The following is a 22,278-nucleotide window of genomic DNA, read 5'->3' as shown; positions in this document are numbered from 1 at the left end:
AAGGATCAGGAGTTCAAGGTCATCCTTGACTACACAGAATTCCCAGCTTGCCTGGGCGGTGTGTGACCTTGTCTAAAAAATAAATAAATAAAATAAAATAAAATAAAATCCCAGGCCAGCAAGATGTTCCAGTGGGTAGAGGCTGTCACCACTGGAACCACCCACCATGTCTAATGTCTAATAACTTGCATCTAAGCCTTGGGACCTGCATGGCAGAGAACAGACTCTGAAAACCTATTCTCTGACTTTCACACACAGGGCACATGAGCCACATCCCCAAAATAACAAATAAAAATTTTTTTTTTTTAAATCACAAAGGGAAGACTGTCACTGGCACAGAGAGGCTGGGGGACAGCGAGAGAGGAGAGGCCTGCGGGGTATGGAAAGAGACACATGGGAGGCACAGGGGACCCACAGGTGCCCACTGGTGCTAAAGGCTCTCCAGGGCACTGAAGGGAGGCGGGAGGAGGCTGTGGGCACCGGGCGGTGAGGATGTCGGTGCCGGGGCGCAGGCACGTACATCTGGGGTCAGGACGGAGTAGCTGGGCGGAGGCTGGTCCACGGACACAGGCAGGCAGAAGGGGCCGGTCCTCAGGCGGCCATGCTGCAGCAGAGGGATCCACTGGGGAGGAGATGAACGGTCAGATGTGGCCGGAGACCTTGGGGGAGGGGGAGGGAGGAAGCTGTGGGTAACAGTGGCTCACGGTGAAGCCCACGGGCGTCTCCAGGGCTGTTCCGGGCCGGGGCTGGCAGCTGACATGATAGAAGGTGAAGAAGAGGTGGTGGTTCTCGGTCACGCAGGCCGGAAGTCGCAGCTTGAATTCCTCGTAGAATTCGGGAGACCTGGTAAAAGAGGGTCAGGCCAGCTAGGGAGTGGGGGTCTCATAGACGACTCCCTGCCTCGACTTACCTCATCTGCAGGCCGAACCTTAAGCCTCTGCTCTTCCTGCTCCATGCATACTCTCCCTACATTCCGCCTCCCTGACCCCCTCAGAGATCCCCAGGGTCAGCCCTGTGCAATATCCAACCCTGCATACTTGTTATGATAGACCACTGGTGTGAAGGCCTCCCGGGCGAATTCACTACAGCTAGATTTCCCAAAGATGACCTGTGGGAGGCGGAACATGAGGGACTCGCCGGGGACAACCTCGGCCTGCCCCATCCCTTCCCCCCAGAGCAGGGTCACCGCACTGACCGGCAAGGCCTGGCTCTGGTCCTCGCCAGCCATGTATTGGATCCGCACGGCCAGGTTGCGCACAGAGCCCTGGCGACTGCTGAAATTGAGGCTGTGTGGGTACACGAAGAGCAGATTCCTGAAAAAGGAGGAATTGGAGGGGTGGGGGACTCTCCAGAGGGCTGGGGACGCAGTCGTGGGAGAGAGGGTCATGAAGCAGGTGCACTCCGGACAGGGTGGGCTGTGGTCCCAGGCATCACAGAGGGTCACAGACAGATGAAACCTCTTCTGTTGTCATTGTTTGGTTTTTCCCAGACAGGGTTTCTCTGTGTGTCCCTGGCTGTTCTGGAACTCACTTTGTAGACCAGGCTGGTCCTGAACTCACAGAGATCCACCTGCCTCTGCCTCCTGAGTACTGGGATTAAAGGCGTGTGCTACCACCCCAGCAGTTAAAACCTCTTGATGCACACATCTGGACTCAGGGAGGTACAAGGCCAGGCACAGATGGGCACTGAGAGCCAGGTTTTTTTTTTTTTTTTTTTTTTTAATTCAAATTCAAGGTCATCCTGGTCTACATAGCGAGTTCTAGGCCAGTCAAAGCTACATAGAGAGATCCTGTCTCAGGAAAAAAAAAAAAACCCACAAACAACAAGATTGGAGACAGGGTCTCATGTAGCCCAGGGCAGATTTGAGTTTGCCAGTTAGCTGGGTATGATTTTTAAATTCTTGCCGTCCTGGGTCTCCACCTCCCAAGTGCTGGGATGACAGGCATGTGCCACTGTTCCTGGAGTATCGAGCACTGGGGACAGACGGCAGGGCTTTGTGAAACTAGGCGAACACTCTTCCAGCTGAGCCCCAGCTCCAGCTCCCGAGGGCTGAGGTCTGAACAGGTGGCCTGGGGGCTGGAGAAGGGGCTCAGCAGCTAAGACCACCCACCGCTCCTCGAGAGGACCCAAACTCAACGCCCAGCACCCACACCAGGCCGCGCCAGGGGGACCTGACGCCTCACACCCTGCCTGCCCCCAGACACAGATAATCAAAACAGTCACACAAAGCTCTTACAAAGGTGGTCCAGATAGCCAGGAGCCATGGCCGCCTCCTCAGCTCACCACCACCTTGCTGGCCCACTGGACTTACACAGAGTCTGTCTCTCAGGTGGATACAGAATCAGAACCTGGTGCTGGAGTTCCTGGTCCTGCCCTCTCTCCCCAGCTGTCACTGCACAGCCCTCAACCCTGTAGGCCTCGGTTGCTCTATCTGTATAATGGGGGCATCTGGCCTGCCAGCTCAGCCCTTGTGACACAATACCAACAACCAAAAACCTCCGTGACAGCCGTCACCCGGCACACCTCTGTGGCTCCCTCTGGGTGCCACGCTCCACTCCAAACACTCAGCATGGCTAACTCCACGGCCATTTTCTGTGCTGCTGGGGAACGGGACACAGCCTGGCACATGCCCAGCAAACCTTCCACCTCTGAGCTTTACCTCAGCCCTTGTTTTCTTGAGAGAAGAGAGGGTCCAGTTCTGTAGTCCAGGCTGGCCTCGAACCCAAGCTCCTCAAGCCTCAGCCTCCACACCTGATTTACTTACTAACTTTGCATTTGCAACCAATGACTGCTCTTTCCGGGTGCACAAAGCGGGTGCTCAAGAAACGGTATAACCACACGTGGGGCCCCTAGGTGGAAAGTGAGGTGCAGTACTTTTCCTGAGTCTTCTAGGAAGTTAAATCAAAATTAGCACCGAGCACAGACTGGGCCAGGAGTCAGGCTTCATAACCTGGGAGGGGCATCATGTCACTTTTGCCCCCCCAGCTGTCAGCTGTGCCCACAGTGACCCCTTGCAGGAAGGAGACAAGGTGAGGGGGTGACACACAGTGCCCTAGGAGTTCATGTAAATGGCTGACAGCCGGGAGCCTCCAGCCTGCTCCAGTGGCCCCCCTGGGTGACACACTGGTCCCGCTGCGTCAGTGTAGAGCGCCATGGCTCATGGAGGCCAGGCCTGGGCTAAGATGGGAAACTGAGGGTCGAGGCATGCTGCCTGCAGCCATACAGCCCCCGGCGCTGAGATCCAGGGCCTGAGCCCCCACGGCCCCCCTCCAGCCCCCCTCCACCCCCGCCACAGCTGGCCCTGAGTTCCAGCCAGCGTGACACCGGCGTGGCCTGCTTAGCCATCCGCCTGATGCAACGGCTGTGCCCCTGCCAGGTCCTTGTGCAACCATGGCTGGCTAACCATTGACCAGGCAGAAGGGGGTTAACGGCGGCCTGGGGCAATAAAAGGTGGCCCGCAGAGGCACAGGAACCACACCCCCAGGCTGTCAACCATGGCTGTGCTCCCTCTCTGCCTCCTGTGGGCCTTAACGGCAGCAGCGCAGTCTGCCCCAGTGGCCCCTCCGGGGGGCCCGGAGCCGGCTCAATATGAAGAGCTGACCCTGCTCTTTCATGGGGCGCTACAGCTAGGCCAGGCCCTCAACGGGGTCTACAGAGCCACAGAGGCACGCCTGACAGAAGCTGGCCGCAGCCTGGGCCTCTTTGACCGAGCACTGGGACTCCTGGGCACAGAGGTCAGTCACGGCCGGGATGCGACCCAGGAGCTACGCACCAGCTTGTCGGAGATTCAGGTGGGCACTGGAGCTGGGGTGTTGTTGGATGGATAAGAGTCTGAGGGAAAGTTAAGTCGAGGATGCCCCACTGTCCTGGTTAGCTCATAAGAGAGGAAAAGGGATCAAGCGCTAGGTGGACACAGGTGAACCAGTGACCTCACTGACCCACGCCATCCATCGAGCAGGTAGAAGAGGATGTCTTACACCTCAAGCAGAGACCACAGCCCTGTCGCTGGGAGAAGTGGCCCGGGCCCAGCAAGCTCTGCGGGACACTGTACGGAGACTCCAAGTGCGGCTGAGAGGGGCCTGGCTGGGCCAGGCCCACCAAGAATTTGAGACCTTAAAGGTAAGGGGCTCCTAGGTCTGAGAGGGGTACAGCCCTGCTTCCCAGCCAGAAGCCACCTCTGAACCCTGAGCTAGAGGACACCCCCAACTGTATGTGGGGCTCTGCCCTCAGTGACCTTCTGGGCCTCCATTTTCCCATTTGCAAGTGAGATAAAGAGCCAGGCATGGGTGGTGCTGCCTGTGACCCCAGAACCCTGGGGCGGGGCAGGGGGGCGCAAAGCTTCAAGCCAGTCTTGTCTCCAGAGTCAGAGGCCAGCCTGGGCTCCATGGCGACAGCCTGTGTCAAAAAGAAGAAAAGGATAACGGGGTGCGGTGCACACACCTGCAACCCCAGCACTGACGAATAAAGGGCTGGCCAGGAGTCCACGGGGTCTCCAGACAGGCATCTGAGCTAAGCCTGTGCCACACGAGACCGTCTCAAATGAATGAATGAATGAATGAATGAATGATGGGACTGGCAAGGCAGTTCAGCAGGTAACGGCCTCGCTGCCAAGCCCAGTGACCTGAGCTCCATGCCCAGGATCCACGTGATGGAAGGAGAGGACCCACTCCCAAAAGTTGTCCTTTGACTTCCACATTTGTGCTATGGCACTAGAGAAAATAAATTTTAAAATAAGAGCGGTAACGGGCACTTCAGAGCAAAGCTAGCGTCTCAAAGTGCAGGGCCCTGGGAACAACAGGTGCCCAATAAATGCCCGTCACTGTGGTATCTGGGGCCATGTATTGAGAACCCAGTCAGTACTGTTTGATGCCCATTTACAAATTATAGAAAGCAAGTCCTATCTTGGACACACTTTACAAATGGGGAAACTGAGGCCAAAGGGTCTTAGGCATTTGCTGGGTCATATGGATTGTAACAGAGAGACCTGGCCATGGTCAGGATTTGGGAGGTGACCCAGACCCCCAGCTGAGGTTTTTATGCTTCCCCGCAGGCTCGAGCCGACAAACAGAGCCACGTTTTATGGGCGCTCACGGGCCACATTCAGCGGCAGCAGAGGGAGATAGCCCAGCAACAGCAGTGGCTGCGGCAGATCCAGGAGAGGTGAGTCTGGTGGAGGACCCACATTTGGGGGGGCGGGGGGCGGTGGCCAGGTCCACTGAAGGGTGTCCCCACCCCACACTAGCCTTGACTGAGCTGTCTCCCCCCTCTAGGCTCCACACGGCAGCCCTCCCGGCCTGAGACGGCCTGGATGCCATTGAGAACCAGTCATGCCACTAGGAACATTGACCGTGGTCCACGAGGCCCCTGATCAGGGCAGACAGAGCTGCCCGCCGCCGCGCCAGCGGCTGGGCTTGGCCAGTGCACTCCGCTTCCTGACAGAGAGCGGAGACAGGAGCAAGCAGGCGGGAAGGAAGACAGAAGACAGCGCCCTGCGGAAGAGGGCTGGAGAACGCACACGAGTCCCTTCGTGCCCCCCCACACCACAATAAACAGAATAGGGGTTATCTACGCCGCCGCCGAGTGCCTGTGCCTGCGTCCGCAATGGGGGCCGGGGCTGGGCCGGGGCTGGGCTGACACAGCACTTGCCCAGCTCGCACAATACCCAGGGTCCCAACTACAGAACCGCAACACCGCGGTGCACGCGGTCATCTCAGCACTGGGAAGGCAGAGGCAGGGGAATCAGGAGTTCATGGGGAGCAGACAGGAGGATCTCTAGCCAGTCTATCCTACCTGGCAAGTTCCAGGCCATGAGAGACCCTGTCTGAGCACAAAAAGGTTGGGAGCTGGAGAGAAGGCTCTGGTTAAGAGCAAAACTGTTCTGCAGAGTGACCACTCACAGTCACCTGCAACTCCAGCTCCTGGGGACCCAAAGTCTCTGGTCTCCTCAGCACCTCACACAGGCGCACATTCCCACATGTAGGTAGGCGTACCTACATGCAAGTGCCTGTACCCACACACAGGTGCCTGTACCCACACACAGTGCCGTCCCACACAGGTCCTGTACCCACACACAGTGCTGTCCACACACAGGTGCCGTCCCACACACAGGTGCCTGTACCACACAGGTGCTGTACCACACACAGGTGCTGTACCACACACAGGTGCCTGTACCCACACACAGGTGCTGTACCCACACACAGGTGCCTGTACCACACACAGGTGCTGTACCCACACACAGGTGCGCTGTACCCACACACAGGTGCCTGTACCACAACCACACACAGGTGCCTGTACCACACACAGGTGCCTGTACCACACACAGGTGCCTGTACCCACACACAGGTGCTGTACCCACACACAGGTGCCTGTACCACACACAGGTGCCTGTACCCACACACAGGCTCCCACCTGCACACACAGGTGCCTGTACCCCCAGTTGTCCCACACACAGGTGCCGTACCAACACAGGTGCCTGTACCCACACACAGGTGCCTGTACCACACACAGGTGCCTGTACCACACACAGGTGCCTTCCCCACACAGGTGCCTGTACCCACACACAGGTGCCTGTACCCACACACAGGTGCCTGTACCCACACACAGGTGCCTGTACCCACACACAGGTGCCTGTTCCCACACACAGGTGCCTGTACCCACACACAGGTGCCTGTACCCACACACAGGTGCCTGTACCCACACACAGGTGCCTGTACCCACACACAGGTGCCTGTACCACACACAGGTGCCTGTTCCCACACACAGGTGCCTGTACCCACACACAGGTGCCTGTACCACACACAGGTGCTGTACCCCCCGTGCTTCCCACACACAGGTGCCTGTACCCACACACAAGGTGCCTGTACCACACACAGGTGCCTGTACCCACACACAGGTGCCTGTACCCACACACAGGTGCCTGTACCCACACACAGGTGCCTGTACCCACACACAGGTGCCTGTACCCACACACAGGTGCCTGTACCCACACACAGGTGCCTGTACCACACACAGGTGCCTGTACCACACCACACACCAGGTGCCTGTCCACACACAGGTGCCTGTACCCACACACAGGTGCCTGTACCCACACACAGGTGCCTGTACCACACACAGGTGCCTGTACCCACACACAGGTGCCTGTACCCACACACAGGTGCCTGTACCCACACACAGGTGCTGTACCCACACACAGGTGCCTGTACCACACACAGGTGCTGTACCCACACACAGGTGCCTGTTACCCACACACAGGTGCCTGTACCCACACACAGGTGCCTGTACCCACACACAGGTGCATGTACCCACACACAGGTGCCTGTCCCACACACAGGTGCCTGTACCACACACAGGTGCCTGTCCCACACACAGGTGCCTGTACCACACACAGGTGCCTGTACCACACACAGGTGCCTGTACCACACACAGGTGCCTGTACCCACACACAGGTGCCTGTACCACACACAGGTGCCTGTACCCACACACAGGTGCTGTACCCACACACAGGTGCCTGTACCCACACACAGGTGCCTGTACCCACACACAGGTGCCTGTACCACATCCGTCACACACAGGTGCCTGTCCCACACACAGGTGCCTGTACCCACACACAGGTGCCTGTACCCACACACAGGTGCCTGTACCACACACAGGTGCCTGTACCACACACAGGTGCCTGTACCACACACAGGTGCTTCCACACAGGTGCCTGTACCCACACACAGGTGCCGTCCCACACACAGGTGCCTGTACCCACACACAGGTGCCTGTACCACACACAGGTGCCTGTACCCACACACAGGTGCCTGTACCCACACACAGGCTGCCACACACAGTCCGTACCCACACACAGGTGGCTGTACCCACACACAGGTGCCTGTACCCACACACAGGTGCCTGTACCCACACACAGGTGCCTGTACCCACACACAGGTGCCTGTACCACACACAGGTGCCTGTACACACACAGGTGCCTTCCACACACAGGTGCCTGTACCCACACAAGTGCTGTACCCACACAGGGTGTCACACACAGGTGCCTGTACCCACACACAGGTGCCTGTACCCACACACAGGTGCCTGTACCACACACAGGTGCCTGTACCCACACACAGGTGCGCCCCACACAGTGCCTTACCACACACAGGTGCCTGTACCCACACACAGGTGCGCGTTCCCACACACAGGTGCCTGTACCCACACACAGGTGCCTGTACCCACACCACACACAGGTGCCTGTACCCACACACAGGTGCCTGTACCACACCACACAGGTGCCTTCCACACACAGGTGCCTGTACCCACACACAGGTGCCTGTACCCACACACAGGTGCCTGTACCCACACACAGGTGCCTGTACCCACACACAGGTGCCTGTACCCACACACAGGTGCCTGTACCCACACACAGGTGCCTGTACCCACACACAGGTGCCTGTACCCACACACAGGTGCCTTCCCACACACAGGTGAGTGTTCCCACACACAGGTGCCTGTACCCACACACAGGGCCTTACCCACACAGTGCCTGTACCCACACACAGGTGCCCCCCACACAGTGCCTACCCACACACAGGTGCCTGTACCCACACACAGGTGCCTGTACCCACACACAGGTGCCTGTACCCACACACAGGCCCCCCCCAGCCTGTACCCACACACAGGTGCTGTACCCACACACAGTGCTTACCCACACACAGGTGCGCGTTCCCACACAGGTGCCTGTACCCACACAAGTGCCTGTACCCCACACAGGTGCCCCCCACCACACCCAGGTGCCTGTACCCACACACAGGTGCCTGTACCCACACACAGGTGCCTGTACCCACACACAGGTGCCTGTACCCACACACAGGTGCCTGTACCCCACACCACACAGGTGCCTGTACCCACACACAGGTGCCTGTACCCACACACAGGTGCCTGTACCCACACACAGGTGCCTGTACCCACACACAGTGCCTGTACCCACACACAGGTGCCTGTACCCACACACAGGTGCCTGTACCCACACACAGGTGCCTTCCCACACACAGTGCCTTCCCACACACATGCCTTCCCACACACAGCCCCCCCCGCCTGTCCCACACACAGGTGCCTTCCCACACACAGGTGCCTGTACCCACACACAGGTGCGCGTTCCCACACACAGGTGCCTGTACCACACACAGGTGCCTGTACCACACACAGGTGCCTGTACCCACACACAGGTGCCTGTACCACACACAGGTGCCTGTACCCACACACAGGTGCGCGTTCCCACACACAGGTGCCTGTACCCACACACAGGTGCCTGTACCCACACACAGGTGCCTGTACCCACACACAGTGCCTGTACCACACACAGTGCCGTACCCACACACAGGTGCACTCCCACACACAGGTGCCTGTCCCACACACAGGTGCCGCCCCACACCATGCCTGTACCCACACACAGGTGCCTGTCCCACACACAGGTGCGCGTTCCCACACACAGGTGCCTGTACCCACACAGGTGCCTGTACCCACACACAGGTGAGTGTTCCAACAGACAGACAGACAGACAGACAGACAGACACACACACACACACACACACACACACACACACGGTAGTGTACACTTTCAACCCCAGGACTTGGGAGGAAGAAGGAGACAATCTCTGTGAGTTCCAGGCCAGCCAGGGCTACACAGTGAGACCCCGTCTCAACAAATAATAATAATAATGAATGTTAAAGAAAAAAGGTGGGGATACTGAGGTGGCTCAGAGGGTAAAGGTGTCACCACGAGCCTGGCGACAGGAGTTCCAGTCTCCGAATCCACGCGGTGGAAAAGAACTGACCCTGCAGGCTATCCTCTGACCTCCACGCTTGCCCCCACCACACACAAATAAAATGAATAAATATGATAAAAAGGTTCTTAAAACCAGGTGGGTAACTCCTGAAGAACAGCACCCAAGACTGTCCTCTGGCCTCCGTACACAGCAGACCTTCACTCGTATACTGGAGCACCCACCCACACACACAGAATGGGGCCCACCAGCCGCCGAAGCTGTACCTGTAGCTGGTGTGGGGGGCGTAGACCTCGCGGGCAGGGAACTCCAGGACCTCCTTGGTGGGCCGCCCCCTGGGGTCTGGATAGGGCTTGACATGCAGTAACTCAGGGGACAGGCAGAAATGCAGCTTCTCGGGTGCCGGGGAGATGTCGATCTTGAGCTGAGCTGGGGAGAAGGAACTGGGTTTTCACCCGCCTCAGCCTCCTACACTGGGGAGCTTCTGCTGGGGCTCTGCCTGTCCCCCGGTGCCCTCTGGGGGCTGCACCCATTAGGAGCAAAACCCCACAGCTGCCCTGTTCCTTCCAGTGCCTATCCGGGCCGGGGTGCGTCCCCAGCACCCCACGATGGTCTGCTGAACGACTATGTGAGCAACAGCTCTCCTTTTTGGGTGTCCCACGCACCAGTCACAGGTCTCAAACGCCTCAGCAGGGACGACGGTCGCCTCATGTCCGCCAGAAACTTGAAAAGGTCCTCATCACTGAGCCGTTCTGCCTCCTGCCAGTTAGAAGGCAAGGGCTGAAAGTCCCCAAGATGGATGGGGCCCCAGGGGAAGAATCCCTGTGTTCCCTTCCTCCCAGGCTCCTTGTCCTATACCAGGGTCACCTGTTTAAAGAAGTTGGTGACAGTTAACGTGGCCGGGCGGAAGCTGGAGAAGCTGCAGGCATCATCCCCACTACAGCCTCGGTCCTGGGGCCCCCGACGGCGGCGTTCTGCCCAAGTCGGTCTGCGCTCTAGGAGAGACGGCATGGTGGCAGAGGGGGACAGGAATCAGACAGAGGGTGAAGGTGGCAGAGGGAGGCAGACGGGTGTAACGACGCCGAGAGCCAGCAAGCAGCGCGTCCTCACCGCCCTCGGAGTCGGAATCCCGGTCCTGTGACCCGACGCTGCTCACGATGTTGGCCAAGTGCACAGCCGTCCAGGCGAAGGGCATGCGGTAGCGGCCCAGCCTGGTGCAGAACTGCTCGGCGGCCAGGCGCAGCCTCTCCAGCTTCTCCTTGTTCTGTGGGTACACGCACGGCCCCCCAGTTCAGCGTCCTTCCCCTGCGCCGCCCCCGCAGGCCCTCCCACCCCATCCAGCTCACCCACACCTACCTTCACTGTGTCCGCCTCCTTCATCACCATGTAAGGCTCGCAGCACTCGCTGATGTCCCCCTGCTGAAGCACCTTTTCCAGCTGCAGGGCGAAAGGACCCAGCGAGGGACTCCTTAGCCCCCTTGCCATCTTCTGGACCCTCCTGGACCCACGGGGACTCGGCATCCCAGCAAGTCTCTATCACCACCTCTCCTCGTCTAGCCCACACGGACTGACCGACCGACCGACCGCTGCCATGGCCCCACTGTCCTCAGGACTGACTTCCGGCACGCTGTCTGCCAGCAGCTCCATTTCCAACTGTGTCTTAACCCCTTCACTCCACCCCAGCGTAAGCTGCTGGTGTTTTCTCTACACCCCCCTTTCTCATTTTGTTTGTTTGTTTTTTGAGATCTCACTGTGTAGCTCTGGCTGTCCCAGAATTCTCTACATAGGTTTCGAACTCACAGAGATTCACCTGCCTCTGCCCTCCGAGTGCTGGGATTAAAGGCGTGCGCCACATGCCTGGCTCTTTTTCATTTTCTTAACAGATTTTATTTTTAATTATGCGTGTCTGAATGTAAATGCAGTGCCCATGGTGGCCAGAAGAGGGCTGGGTCCACCCAGCATGAGTGCTGGGAATTGAACAAAGGTCTTCAGCTTGAACAGTGGGTGCTCTCAATTGCTAAGGCATCTCTCCAGCACCCCAGCACCACCACCCCTCTTGTTTTGAGACAGGTTCACAATTTGTAACCCTGGCTGTCCTGGAACTCGCTCTGTAGATGAGGCTGGCCTTGAACTCAAAGATCCACCTGCCTCTGCCTCCCGAGTGCTGGGATTAAAGGAGTGCGCCACCAGCGCCTCTTTATCTTTCTTATAGTGGGGATGATGGAAACCAGGGCCTCCCAAACACCGGGTAAACACTTTACCACTGAGCCGTGCCCCCAGGCCCTCACTGGAGGATTCTAGGAAAGCACTCTACTGCTGAGCCGTGCCCTTTCCATTTATGTTTTGAAATTGAGTCTCACAGGCAGGACTCAGATTTGCAATCCGCCTGTGTTCTGGTTGGCTTTAAGTCAGTTTGACACCTGCCCGAGTTCTCTGGAAAGAGGGAACTTCAATGGAGAAAGCTCCTCCCCTCGACTGGCCTGTAAGCCAGTGTGTGAGGCATTTTCTTGATTAAGGACTGATGTGGGAGGCATCACTGTGGGTGGTGTCACCCTGGGCAGGTGGCCCAGGTGTATAAGAAAGCAGTCCGTGAGCCAGCCGCCCTCCTCCACGGCCTCTGCTGCAGCTTTGGGTTCCAGGTTCCTCCGTGAGTTCTGCCCTGACTTCTCTTTATGACGGAGTGGGACCCGAGAGGTATAATCCGAAACAACCCTTTTCTCCCCAAGTTGTCGTCGCCGTGGGGTTTGCCGCAGCAGTGGGAGCCTGCCTCAGCCTCCCTGGCAGCTGGGCTTTGCCTCAGCCTCCCTGGCAGCTGGGCTTTGCCTCAGCCTCCCTGGCAGCTGGGCTTACGGGCATACGCCACCACACACGCTACGTTTTTATCAGTCCACACTGAAGCCGTGACTCTCAATGACAGGGCAGGAACTGCAGCCCTGGACACCGCAAGAGTTGTGGGGCCCTACGCAAGGTCCTGACATGCTCTGTGCCTCAGTTTCCCCATTTCAACACCTCATCTTGAAGGGCTGGTAAATTGTTTCACTGCTGTAACCTAACTGGCCTAACCATGACGGAAAGAAACCCAGAATTCATTAGCCCACCTTTCCTGCTCCATCCACAGAGGGAGACGAAACTGTCCTGTTTGCTTGTAAGACAAAGTGTCTATAAGCAGTCTAATCTGGCTCAAACTCACAGTCCCCCTGCCTCAGCCTCCAAGTGCTGGAATCATGGTCTACTGCACCTCTGGCTCTGATCACGATAAACCACCCCCTTGCAGGGCTTCAGTGGGCACCTTGACAACCAGGAAGATGTCAGGGGAGGGGTAGGTCACGGAGAAGACCGCAGAGCGCGCCAAGGTGGAGATGGCCGGGTGGGCGCCATGGGCCCGGAGCAGCCCCTTCACGGAGTCCGAGTTGAGGTCAAAGTAGAAGTTCTCTGAAATCTGGGAATATGAGAGGCAGCTAGCTGGGGGACACTGCTCCACAGCCCTCCCCCCAGGAGGAAGAGGAGGGAGGAGGAAGAGGAGATCCCTGGGGAGGGGGAAGGGAAGGAAGGAGGAAGGCACCCACCTTCTTTTTCTCCCGCACATCATACAGGGCCAAGGAGCCAAAGATGGGCTCAATTTCAATCTCAAACCTGTGGGTAAACGGGGACCAGTCGCTCTGGGACACCTGCCACCCACATACTCTGTGCCCTCCCCTCCCCCACCCCCTTTTGGGACAGTCTGACTTAGCCCAGGCTGGCTTCCAACTCCCTATGCATCCAAGAAGGACCCCAAATTCCCAATCCCCTGCCTCTGTCTCTCAAGTGCTGGATTGCAGGCATGCACCATCATACCCTGTCTATGCAGTGCTGTGCACGGAACCCAGGGCTTCATGCATGCCAGGCCAGCATTCTACCGGCTGAGCTACACCCCAGCCCCTCCGTGGGCTTTTATGGGGACATGAGGCTTCCTGCTATTTTAGGCAGCTGTTTCTATATGAACTCATCAGACCTACCCCCTCCCCTGAGAAGTGAGTGTGGACGGGAAAACTGGGGCCCAGAACAGCACAGGTATCCTGCTTGAGATCATGATACAAGGGTATGGCTCTGGCCTGCCCACCCTCCTGCTGAGACACAGGGTGGAGAGGTGGAGCCTGGCTCCCAGCCACCGTTCAAGGCCCATCAGTATCAGCCCCCAGGAGCAGCCAGAAGAGCGTGGGAATGGAACTGAACAGGAAGTGCACTCAGAGCCTGGTCCTGCCCCTCCCGGACCCCATTTCTGTCTAGATCAGAGCAGGAAACAGAAGCTCCATTCTGGTCCTCAGCCACGAGCTGAAATGTTAGGAATCAAGCTGTTGGCTCACGTAGTCATTCAACAAACACTCACTGAGTGCCTGTTATACACAGGAGTTATACGAGTGGATCTCACAGACCTGTGATGACAGATGCTTGGAGGAGAGGGCTGGAGACTCAGAGGAGCTCTGGGCACAGCTTGGGGGACCAGGGAGTAGGAAGAAGCATGGCAGTTTCCCAGGGAGGGAACTGGAGCTAGTGAGGTGGGAGTGGGAGGGAGTGTGCGTGCGTGCGTGCGTGCGTACGTGTGTGTGTGTGTGTGTGTGTGTGTGTGTGTGTGTGCGCGTGTGTGCTGGTGCAGATGCAGCGTGTTTAGGCACCTATGCTTTCTGAGAGGGGAGGGAAAAGTCCACGAAGTCCTCACAGGGAAGCCCATGTGGCCGAGTCCTCTGACTCACTTGAGTGACAGACATTTCACCAGGATCCGCTGTCCAAAGTGCTCTCGGGGTGGCTCTGGGAGGCTGCAGCGTTCTACAGCTTCATCCTGTGGAGAGAGGGAGTGTCTGGGATGGGTTCTTCAGGAAGGTTCTAGAATGCCTGGCCTGAGTTTAGCTGCACCCAGCCCCAGCTGCAGCCCCCACACCCAAGCCCGATGGAACCTTCAATGCCTTGCCTCTGGGCCTTTCCACATCTGTTCCCAGCCCGGAATGCCTCCTCTCCTAGCCCAACCCCACCCCAGCATCAACCACACAGCATGCTGGTCCACTCTGTCAGGGATATACAGGAAGTGCCGACAGATTTGGTTTGGATAGATACAGTGTATAAAGAAAGCACTCGGTAAATGCTAGATGGACAGACAGACATACCAAGTCTCTGAGTTTAGCAGTTAGGTTTCCAACTCTGTGACTTGGCAAGGGTTGTGAGTGTATACCCACACACCACCACACGAGACCGTCAACACTTTAGTATAAAACAGGTCTTTCTACCTCAGGGTTTTGCCCAGCTCCAGGCTGAGGTGGGTATTCTGAACAATCTAAAGGAGGTTGAAGTACAAGATGCAGTAAGGTGTCTGTGTCACACATTTGTCTTTATTTTTTCTAAGACATGGTCTCATGCAGTCCTGGTGGGCCTGGAATTCTCTATGGAGCCAAGGGTGACCCCATTTTCCAAGCGCTGGGATTATAAGCATGGAACACCATTCCAAGCTTGAATGCACTTTTTCTTTTTTGGTTTTTCAAGAAAGGGTTTCTCTGTGTAGCCCCGGATGTCCTGGAACTCACTCTGTAGACCAGGCTGGCCTCAAACACACAGAGATCCGCCTGCCTCTGCCTCCCAAGTGCTGGGTTTAAAGGTGTACATCACCACGACCCTATTTGAATGCATTTTTGACTTATATATTTTGAACTTCAAAAAGGTTTGTTGGTATTTACACCAATAACCCCACATAGTCAAGGAGTATTTCCATTCACCACATACCCAGCTTGGTTAAACAAAACATAATGGTATTTGCTAGATGTCAAATAAAATGGCTAGACATACAGAGGCATATATGATAGGTGGTCAGCACATTGATTAAATAGAGAAGTATACAGTAGGCACACAATGGATATTGGTTGAATAAATGTAGAGATAAGCACTTCATGCTCAATAGTGAAGGTCAGACAAGACTCTTTCAGCCATTAGGGTACAGTAGGCAGCCAGGTAATGCTGGCTGGCCACACGGGCACCTAGTCGGGTAGTTGGACTCTGCTCTGAGGGTGGGGGGCAGTGAGGCCCTGGGCACCCACCTCATCAGGTGCAGGGTACAAGGTGAGCAGGGCGGGGGCCCGCTGCTGCCGCCTGAGGGCTTCGTTGCGCCGGTCCACATCCTCGGGGGCTGCCCGCTCCAGCAGAGCTGGGAGTAGCGAGTCTGAGGCCAGGTTCCTCAGGCTGAAGATGCCAGAGGCTCCGCTGCTTCGAGGGGTGTCCTCTGGGGAGCCTGAGCAGTGCTGGGAATCATCCTGCAGTGGAACACGTGCAAGCACTGAGCGCCAACTGCATGCACCTGCTCTCCTGAGTCTGTCCCTGTAGACATCCAATCTACATGGGAGAAAAGCTGAGGGGCGAGCCAGGGTGGGGTCACCACAACAAGGTCAGCTGGGTGCCTGGCTGGCCTCTCCAGAGACTTCCGGAAATACTTTTTCCTCCCAAGGATTTATTATATATAGTGTTCTGCCTGCATGTATCCCTGCAGGCCAGAAGAGGGCACCAGATCTCATTACAGATGGTTGTGAGCCACCACATGGTTGCTGGGAATTGAACTCAGGACCTCTGGAAGAGCAGTCAGTGCTCTTAACCACCGAGTCATCTCTCCAGCCCCCTGGAAATACTTCTATATAGGAAGCTCTTTACCACTGATGTGGGAGGCCACCCCATCTCACAGGGGACCCTTCTCCAGCTAATTAGAACACACCTAATGAAATGATTTATCTGCCTTTGGGCTAAACTCAACTGGCCACACTGGCCAGCCCCAGGGATTAGCTCCAAGATAATGTCGCCCCTGGGCTGGACCGATCGGAGCCTTCCTTGGGAATCTGTTCACTGTTGCCAGGGAAGAGGCGAGTCCTTTCCTCCAGGTGACCGGCTGACCTAGGACCCTCTGACCACCCAGTCAGCTGTGCTCACAACTCTGCCTCAAATCTGGTTCATCTCTGTGACCTTGACTCTCTGACCTGTCTATGGGCCTCAGTTTCCCCTCCTGTATCTGGTTTCCTTATTTCCTTTTCATGTCCCTCTCTGGACCCCTACCCCAGCTGAGGATGGAACCACGCCTTGCCTCTCACAAGCACTGAGCAAAATCCACACCTCCCTGCAACCACCTCTAACAACCAACGTGGAGTCCACACTAGTAATAACCAGTGATGATCGGTATACAGTAGGTGTTCAGTAACTGCTGACCAAAAAATTATAAGCATTAATAACTTTGTTCTGCCTCAGTTTCTTTGCCTGTGAAGAGATGGTTGTGGCCCCAATTCACAGGATGAAGGAAGTACAGGCAGAAAGCCTTTAGTATACACTAAGCACTTGATAATTGTGCACAATCATAACTAAACAGAAAGCCTTTAGTATACACTAAGCACTTGATAATTGTGCACAATCATAACTAAACAGAAAGCCTTTAGTATACACTAAGCACTTGATAATTGTGCACAATCACAACTAAACAGAAAGCCTTTAGTATACACTAAGCACTTGATAATTGTGCAGAATCATGACTCTTGACCTTCACTCCTGGGGTTTATTTCTCTCATCGGGATCGAGGCTGACAGGGGATTTTCCTGAGTCTGACCCCTCAGTGACCCCGGCCAGCGGCCTCTCACCGTGTCCTCGGGACCCATCCTTTCGTCCCCAGATGTGTCCTGCTCGAAGACCTGGCAGGTGAGGCCTTTCTGTCGCTCTCGAAGTGTCTCCGTAGTGACAGGGCTGTACGCTGTACTCAGGTGCTGGTACCTAGCAGGGGTGGTTGGGGACTCTTCCGATACACTGATACACGTGGTCAAGTCACATGACAACTACCAAGGCCCCCTTTACTAAAGAATTCAGCTGCTCTTGGAAGGTATAGTGGGTGGATAAACAGAGGGACCAGCCACAGACTGCAGCCTTTGACCTCCTCCTTCCCCTCCCGTGAACTGCCCTGGGTCGGACCCACCTTCTGCGTACAATGACCCAGTCTTCCGAGTACATCTCCACCGCAGCCCTCACCTGGGCGTCCAACTTTCTACAGCAAAATACAACCAGGGTAAACAGAGGCAGGGGCGCATTTCCAAAGGCCTAGGAGAAAAGGACTGTGGGCACCAGTGCTCGGGAGGCTGAGACACAGTGTGAGAGTCTCTGGAGCAGGCCGAGGATGCAGCTCAGTGGCAGAAGTTGGCTTCCGCACACCAGGCCCTGGGGTTCACCCTCGGCACTGCGTAGACCAGGTATGTGTGCACACCTGTGATCCCAGCAGCGAGGACACAGAGGCAGGAAAGCCAGATGGTCAGGGCTGGGCTGGACTGTATCAGACCCTGCCTCAAAACACAAAAACAGTGGGGTGCAAAGACACTCGGGGTTAAGAGCACTGGCTGCAGAGGACCCAGGTTCAGTCCCAGCACCCACATGGTGACTGATAATCACCTGCAACCCAGTTCCAGAGGCTCTAACGCCCCTTTTGGCCTCCATGGGCACCAGGCACACAGGTGATGTACAGACACACATGCAGGTGAAACACCCACATGTGTAAAATAAAATAAATCTTTAAAAAGTGAAAAAGGGGGGTGCCGAAGAGACAGCTCAGAGGTTAACAGCACTGGCTCTCTTCCAGAGGACCCAGGTTCAATTCCCAGCACCCACATGGCAGCTCACAACTGTCTGTAACTCCAGTTCCAGGGAATCTGGCTCCCTCACACAGACACACATGCAGGCAAAACACCAATGCACATAAATAAAAATAAATTATTTTAAAAAGTGAAAAAGAGAATGTGGCTGGAGAGATGCAGGGCAGGTAGAATCTTGCCACACAAGCATAAAAACTGGTTCAGATCTCAGTCCCCATGCAACAGTGGGTGGTCACGGTGACCCCCCCAAATCCCCAGACTCAAGAGGCAGAGGTGGCGGACCCCTCGAGCGAGCTGGCTGGGAGGACTAGCCAACCTGGAGATCTCTGGTTAGGTCATGTTAGGTGGAGAATGAAAGAGGAAGACTTCTCAAGTTGACCTCTGGCCTCTGCACAGGTGCGTGCAGAACATACACACTTACCTATCACACACACACACACACACACACAAAAACAATTTTTTTAATAAAAAAAAAAAATCAAAGCTGCAGAAATGGAGGCTTAGAGGAGAGTGATTTGCCCAAGGCCTCACTGGTGTCCAGAGACTCTGGAAGATGGAGTGGGGCGCGTGTGTGTGTGTGTGTGTGTGTGTGTGTGTGTGTGTGTGTGCGCGCGCGCGCGCGCGCGCGCCCGTGCACGCAGAACGCACCCGTCCTCGGGGACCCCAGACTCTGTGGTCCGACATTCTCGGGGCTGCTTCAGTAGTTCTAAGTCATCCTCTGGAAACTCTATCAAGTCTCTGAGGGGGCCGGGCTCAACTTCAGGTGGCCGGCTCAGAAGCACATCCTCAAAGTCCAGGGGTTCGATGACCTCCGTCAGAGGGACCTGATTGAAGTACAGTGGCCATGGCTCCCACTGGTGAGAGGCGGGGGTATGCTCACAGTTGACTTTAGACTGTAGCAGAGGGTGGTGGGAACCTCTGAGGGTCGAAGGGAGCCGGAGAGCTCAGACTTTCCACAGCAGCTGGGCCAGCGCCCTGCCCCCTCCCTCCAGGGACTCCAGGAAGGAAATCACACCCTGGTGTCTGGAAAGACTCTAATGGTAAAAGGAATGGCCGGAGACAATTCCTGAGGCCCCACCCCTTCCCCCTGTGGCAGGAAGTCTCTTCCAGCCCCCAGCCTGGGGCCCCGTCTGGGTGGTCCAGGAAGCCGGTGTCACCCCCAGACCACCCTTGGAACACACGCCCTGCATCTGCACAGAGGTGGGAAGGACCAGGGCTCCCTCCTCCCCCACCACTGGACACAGAGGGTCCAAGCAGCATCAGAGCAGGGTGTACCCCTCTACTGCCAGCCACAGGGCAGGGACTCACCCCCAGGGAACTACTGGAGCGTCGGCTGGAGTGGGGTGAGCCGCTGCGTTCCCGGGACACCTGCTTCCGGACCTCAGCAGCCACTGTCCTGGGAAGACAGGAAGAGTGTGGGACACAGGGAAACACAGGCATGAGGGTGCAGGGGTGCGGGCGGGGGGCTCATTTGTTGGAGAGAACTTGGGTATTAAAGGAAAAATAAAAACAAGGGCTTTTAAAAAAAAGCAAGAGACCTGTGAGATGGCTGAGCAGGTAAAAGCACATGACCACTGGGCTCAGTCCCCCAAGACTCACTCGGTTGGTAGGAGAGAGCTGACTCCCAGAAGCACCCCTTACCCAGGGTGCCATGCATGTCGACAAATTAAAAACAACAACAGAGAGCTGGGGTGTAGCGCAGTGGCAGAGGGCTGTCCCCACTGGTGTGACAGGCCCTGGGTTCCATTCCCAGCACTGCTAGACTAAATAAATAGATAAATAAAAGCTGCAGGTCTCTCTGCACCCGGTTCCTTCCTACACCAAACAGACCGGGAAAGCCACTGTGCCAGACTTGAGGGAGCGACCTTTCCTCCTCACCTCCCCTCAGGAAGACATGCTTCCTCCATCTTTCCGAGGTTCTTCAAACACAACAGCCTAGCACTCCACTTGGAGCGGGCACCTATTCCATCCTGTCTGTGAGGCTCTGGGCACGCCACTTCTGCCCAGCCTCAATTTACCCGCTCACAGCTGCCCTGGTCTCATAGGGGTCAAGGGAGACCAGCACTCAGTAAGTATTCAGGAAGTGTATGTTCTCAGGAAGTCCAGGATGAGGCAGCCAGCGTGGAGGCCACCAGGACCCTCAGCTCAGACCCAGGATGGCCAGAAACCAGGGCTGCGGCTGGAATCCAGTCCTCGGAGGTAGTGCTGAGTCTAGGTGTTCAATGTGTTTATTTTGTTTTGTAGTGCTGAGGATGACCTCTGGCCTCCGGAGTGCTAGGAAATGCTGCAGCTGAGCCACGCCCTCAGCTCCTCACTGGGGGATTCTAGGCAGGGGCTCCAACACTGAGCCATGCCCCAGCCCCTCACTGGGGGATTCTAGGCAGGGGCTCCACCACTGAGCCACACCCAGCCCCTCACTGGGGATTCTAGGCAGGGGCTCCACCACTGAGCCACACCCCAGACCCTCACTGGGGGATTCTAGGCAGGGGCTCTACCACTGAGCCACACCCAGCCCTCACTGATTCAGCACACCACACACCCCAGCAAAACAAAAACCAAGAAAAAGCTCATTAGCCAGTGTATGTATAAAAGTCGAAAAGAAAAGAAAAAAGTCAGAGACATTCATGGGGGTTGCTTTCTCCTCCCGCTCCTGGACCAAGCTCAGGGTGCCAGGCTTGCTGCAAGCCTCTTACCTGCTGAGCCCTCTCACCGGCCCCAGCAACAAAACTAAACTTAGATTTATTATTTATGCGTATGAGTGTTTTGCCTGCATGTATATGTGTGCACCAGGTCAGAAGAGGGTGGCTGTCAGGTCCCCTGGAACTGGAGTTATGGGTGACTGTGTGCCACCCTGTGGGTGCTGGGAACCGAACCTGGGCCCTTTTAATCCCTGAGCCGTCTCTCCTGCCCCAGTGAAATTAACGTGAAAATGAAGTTTTTGTGCTCAAATTCAAAACCTCAAAGCAGTATTCTCTGGGGCACTCAGGGCTCCGGGAATTAGTATTTTTAAAAGACGCCAGGACAGGGATGGAGGCTGTGTCCCCATCCAAGCGGTTCTTTGGCTAGAGAAAGGGATGGGGTGGGGTGGGGAGGGGTGTGGGTGGAGGGGCAGGACACACAGACACTGCCTGTGGCCTTGGAAAACAGTGATGGATTTGCAAGCCCAGTCATGGGAGCTGCTGCTTTGTTACTAACAATGCATGTCCCAAATTCCTGCGAAGGCCTTATGTGCCATTACTAGGCAGTGACCAGGCAGAAGGGCCTGTCCTGTGTACGTGTGTGCAGATAGAGGCCAGAGGTCAACTTCTTATGTCCTCCTCTGGTACCATCCATCTTACTTTCTGAGGCAGGGCCTCTCCATTAGGACAGGCTGCCAGCCAGTGAGCTCCCCGGAGGCAGCATGGCCGCATTCTGCACTGTGTGTGCGGAGCCAGGGATATGGGTGTCTCGCCACGTCTGGCTTTTACACGGATATTAGGTATTAAACGCAGGCCCTCATGCTTGCGTGGCTGTTTACTGACGACATTACTAGTTCCTCCAACATTCTTTTTCCAAGACAGGGCTTCTCTATGTAGCCCAGGCTGTCCTGGATCTCACTCTGTAGACCAGGCTGACCTCGAACTCACAGAGATCCGCCTGGCTCTGCCTCCTGAGTGATGGAATTAAAGGTGTGTGCCACCACCGCCCGGTAAGATGCCCCCCAACATTTTGAGACAGGGTCTCGTGTAGCCCAGGTTGGCTCCAATCTTACTATGTAACCCAGGCTAGGTTTGCACTTACAACCCTCTTTCCTTCCATGGCTCACATGCTAGGATTAAAGACATGCACCATCATGCTAAGCGCCTCCTCTACATTTCTCCCCCAAATCTGACTGGTTCAGGTGTCCC

At 56.2% G+C, this 22,278-nt stretch overlaps 2 protein-coding genes across 12 annotated transcripts in view; one reads left to right on the top strand and one right to left on the bottom strand.

Annotated features, from left to right (window-relative positions):
- Positions 1 to 22,278, bottom strand: part of Dock6 (dedicator of cytokinesis 6) — a 62,468-nt gene that overhangs the window by 36,821 nt on the left and 3,369 nt on the right. For all 11 annotated transcript variants that reach the window (XR_005091991.1, XM_028872495.1, XM_028872491.1 and 8 more), the window contains exons 2-18: positions 19,700 to 19,787; positions 19,040 to 19,215; positions 17,725 to 17,793; positions 17,396 to 17,525; positions 15,824 to 16,036; positions 14,495 to 14,580; positions 13,331 to 13,397; positions 13,054 to 13,203; positions 11,121 to 11,201; positions 10,875 to 11,028; positions 10,632 to 10,759; positions 10,430 to 10,523; positions 10,031 to 10,193; positions 1,196 to 1,313; positions 1,038 to 1,108; positions 705 to 843; positions 521 to 622 (exon numbers count right to left, since the gene is read on the bottom strand). Coding sequence is in view for 10 of the 11 variants with exons in the window: in XM_028872495.1 (XP_028728328.1) it covers positions 521 to 622; positions 705 to 843; positions 1,038 to 1,108; positions 1,196 to 1,313; positions 10,031 to 10,193; positions 10,430 to 10,523; positions 10,632 to 10,759; positions 10,875 to 11,028; positions 11,121 to 11,201; positions 13,054 to 13,203; positions 13,331 to 13,397; positions 14,495 to 14,580; positions 15,824 to 16,036; positions 17,396 to 17,525; positions 17,725 to 17,793; positions 19,040 to 19,215; positions 19,700 to 19,787 (2,029 nt within the window). In the remaining variant the exon portion in view is untranslated. The remainder of the gene's footprint in view (positions 1 to 520; positions 623 to 704; positions 844 to 1,037; positions 1,109 to 1,195; positions 1,314 to 10,030; positions 10,194 to 10,429; positions 10,524 to 10,631; positions 10,760 to 10,874; positions 11,029 to 11,120; positions 11,202 to 13,053; positions 13,204 to 13,330; positions 13,398 to 14,494; positions 14,581 to 15,823; positions 16,037 to 17,395; positions 17,526 to 17,724; positions 17,794 to 19,039; positions 19,216 to 19,699; positions 19,788 to 22,278) is intronic.
- Positions 3,455 to 5,557, top strand: Angptl8 (angiopoietin like 8). Its single transcript, XM_028872498.2, is given in 5 exon segments — positions 3,455 to 3,791; positions 3,959 to 3,980; positions 3,983 to 4,119; positions 5,051 to 5,160; positions 5,271 to 5,557. Coding segments are annotated over 5 exon segments (594 nt in total). The 5' UTR covers positions 3,455 to 3,494; the 3' UTR covers positions 5,299 to 5,557.

This window comes from Peromyscus leucopus, chromosome 7 (assembly GCF_004664715.2).
Source record: "Peromyscus leucopus breed LL Stock chromosome 7, UCI_PerLeu_2.1, whole genome shotgun sequence".
Classification (NCBI taxonomy): domain Eukaryota; kingdom Metazoa; phylum Chordata; class Mammalia; order Rodentia; family Cricetidae; genus Peromyscus; species Peromyscus leucopus.
Note: the sequence above shows the minus strand (reverse complement) of the source record. Positions and strands in the feature narration are given on the sequence as shown.